Source organism: Alexandromys fortis, unplaced genomic scaffold, assembly GCF_014885135.2.
Source record: "Alexandromys fortis isolate MF-2015 unplaced genomic scaffold, M_Fortis_MF-2015_v1.1 scaffold_114, whole genome shotgun sequence".
In the NCBI taxonomy this organism is placed as follows: Eukaryota; Metazoa; Chordata; class Mammalia; order Rodentia; family Cricetidae; genus Alexandromys; species Alexandromys fortis.
Genome location: NW_026068046.1, coordinates 3,871,681 through 3,874,799, shown reverse-complemented (window position 1 = coordinate 3,874,799; position 3,119 = coordinate 3,871,681). Strand labels below are relative to the sequence as shown.

General features: G+C 44.2%; 1 protein-coding gene across 1 annotated transcript; it reads right to left on the bottom strand.

Moving 5' to 3' along the window:
- Positions 1 to 205: 205 nt before the first annotated feature.
- On the bottom strand, positions 206 to 2,038 carry Tex13c (TEX13 family member C). Its single transcript, XM_050118874.1, has one exon. It carries the CDS (start codon positions 2,036 to 2,038, stop codon positions 206 to 208), a length of 1,833 nt encoding a protein of 610 aa, XP_049974831.1.
- Positions 2,039 to 3,119: the final 1,081 nt, after the last annotated feature.

Sequence of the window (3,119 nt, the reverse complement as noted above, 5' to 3'; positions counted from 1 at the left end):
TTAATATAATAAAAATATAAACATTGCCATATTTGTATGCATGTGTGCCTTCCCATAATGAGGAAAAGTAGTTCATTTGGAAAATGGACTTTACATTTTACTCTATACATTTTTACATTTAACTTTTCTGTGAAGTTGTAGTTGGATCAGAAGAGGGAGTGAATGTTAAGAAATTGGTTTTCTCTTTGGACTTACCTTCCTGAAATCAATAAGTTGGTTTTGGGTGAAAATCTTTCCTCTCAAGTTGAGCACACACCTTTGCACATTTAAAGCAGACTTTGCACCAGGAGCCATTCACAGCTTTACATAATGAGCAGACCCAATTCGCTGGAGTATATGGGAGGGGTTTCTCCTGTTGTTTGGTTTCAAAGGATTTTTCCCCTTGAGCTTGCTTGAATTCAAAGGCCTTTACCCCTTGAAGTTGCTTGAATTCCAAGGCCATTAGTCCTTGGGGTTGCATGGATTCAAAGGTCATTACTCCTTGAGGTTGCATGGAATCAATGGCTTGGAAACTATTTGGCTCTTCTTTCTGGCCCTGGCTATTGCCAGTCCCCTCATCTTTCTCCAAACTAGGGCTTGCATCAGTAGCCAGGGTTGTCATCTGCTGAAATGTGTTTGTGTTATATTCTCCCAGGGCAGCTGTGCCCTGGGATGTCTTTGGGTCCTCTTTCTGTTCACTGCTAACACTGCTTCCCAGGTCTGGCCTTTTCAGAAGAATTCTTGGATGTTTTTTCAGGGTTGGGCTTGTTTTGTTCACCTCAGTAACTGTTTCCTGGGGAGTTACTGAATCTTCTTTAGTGCTATGGCTGACACTATCTTTTAGGCCAACCACCTTGTTGAGATTCCCTGGATATTTCTTCTTGGTGCAGCTGGTTTCATTTCTCTGGCAAGCCATCCCCTGAAGCATTACTTGTTCTTCCTTTATGCTGTGATTACTGTTGACCTCGAGTGCAGTGGTTACCTGCTCCTTCACTGGATTTTTCTTTTCAGTGGCAACCTTCATCTGGGATGTGACATGACTTTCCTTGTGGTTGTTGTTGCTGCTGTCCCCATGGGGTGGTGTTCCTTGGGGTTTATTTGAACCTTCTTCACAGTGGCTTACACTGTTTCCCAGATGACTTACATCCTGGAGGTTCTCAGGATATTCGTTATGCCTATGGAAAGTTTGGCCACAAGGGGAAGCTGTTGCTTCCCGTGACCCCATTGAAACCCACATGCCAGGTGGGTAGATTTCTGCAGGAGCTGTCTGAGGTACAACTGTAGCCATGGCTGCTGTTGTTGCTCCTGATTCCATCACTAATGGGCGTGGCACAGGTGTTGAATATGGGAATGCCAAAGGAATTCGAGTATTGAGTGGTAGTGGATGCGGCACAGGCATTTGAAGAAAGGGTTGCACTGATTGTACCCAAGGACCAGGAAGTCCTGGCAAATAAGACAAGACTGGTGGGACAGGCATCTGGGCCTCCAAACTGGGCATGTTTTGGGCCTCTCTAGATCGCCACTCTTCCTGCTCTTCTTCCTCAAGGGACCACACTGATGCACTACCCTGTTGCATTTTAGGTTCAGGCACATCAGGCAAGGCAGACCTCTCTGCTTGGAGCAGCCTCCCACGCAGTATTTCACGCTCATCCATTGCCTCTTGTAACGCAGTCTGTGTAAAAACAAGTTGAGCTGCTGCCTGGTCCCTCTCCTCTCGCAACCTCTGTAGTTCTGAGGCCAGAGTCCAGGAAGCTGTTTCATGCTCTCCGACCTGTTCCTGTAGCCTCCCAACTCTACGTGCCTGCTGCTCACGTTGCCTAGCACCTACTCTCACACTCAATGCCAAAGCACTCCAGGTACAAGCCCTCTTTAGGGTACGTGGCACTTTCGGGTCAACAAGGATGGTGTGAAGGTGGTCTTCTATCTCATTCCAAGACCGAGATCTAAAGGTCGTATAGAATTCTGGACCCCCTCCATTCATAAGGACTTCATTGTTAATGAATTTGATTACTTCAGTATGGTGGAAGCCACTGTTGTGGTCTCCAAATTCAACTGCCATGACTTTTGCAGTTTAGCCAATTAATACTCTCATGTACCTCCACTATGGTTACTGACACAGTTGCCACACACGTGGCTTAACTGCTGCCCCCTCCCCTCCAGATTCATTCCTACTTCAGTCCATGTCGAATCTTTGTTTCCTCATTTACCTCCTTCCTCCTCTCCTTAATTCTCCAGAAAACAGAGAAGCTGATCCTCTCACAAAGCCCTCTGTACTCAGCTGTGACTGCCTACTGCCGGGTAGTTTAGGAACATTCCACAGGATGCCTCACAAAGGGTAAACAACTATGTCATGCCACATGGCATGCTGGGAAATGTCATTCAACCTTAAACTACCTAAAAGAAGCGCAGGAAGGCAGATACTGTAAGTACTGTAGTGAACGCGGAAAAGGACGCATGAATGAAGGTCTTCAAGAAGACCATAAGCTAGTGAATAAAATGAGGTCTTCAGTAACATACCTGTTGCTGATAAGCAAGATAGAATTTCTATACTGGGTAACAGATGAGGAAAGAGCTAGAGGAACTGGGCTATAGGCATAGTTAGGTAACAATTTCATGTCTTCTTGTATCATGACAATGATACAATATGGGCTTTCTCCTTTCTTTTTTTTTAATGTGTTTTGTTTTTGTTTCATTAAACCAAAATTGGTATAGGAGAGAAGGTTCAGGGATGCATTGTCAGAGATATAAAACAGAGAACTGGGCTTGCAACACTAGAAAATGTGGGAGTAGTGGGAACTGATTATTACATAAGAAGAATTGAGAAGAAGTTTGGGGACACTAAAAAATCCCAAAAAGGGTTCAAGATTTTTAAAGGGACTGCTGATGAACACCATTTCCCTTACTGAGTAGGTAAGGAAGAGAAAGCAAGGAGGAGGTAGTCTAGTAAGACTAAAGACAGAAAGCTACAACCAAGGTGCATGCCCATATTCCATGAAAGGGAAGAGGAAATTTCAGAGCTTCTCTTCTCAAAATTAAAATTCTCTTATGCAACATTTGCATCTAAAGTGAAGAGCATTGGGAATCTGAAGTTTCTGGAACCTTCTGTGGGCAATTAAAAACTAAGGATAAGAGCTTTTCTA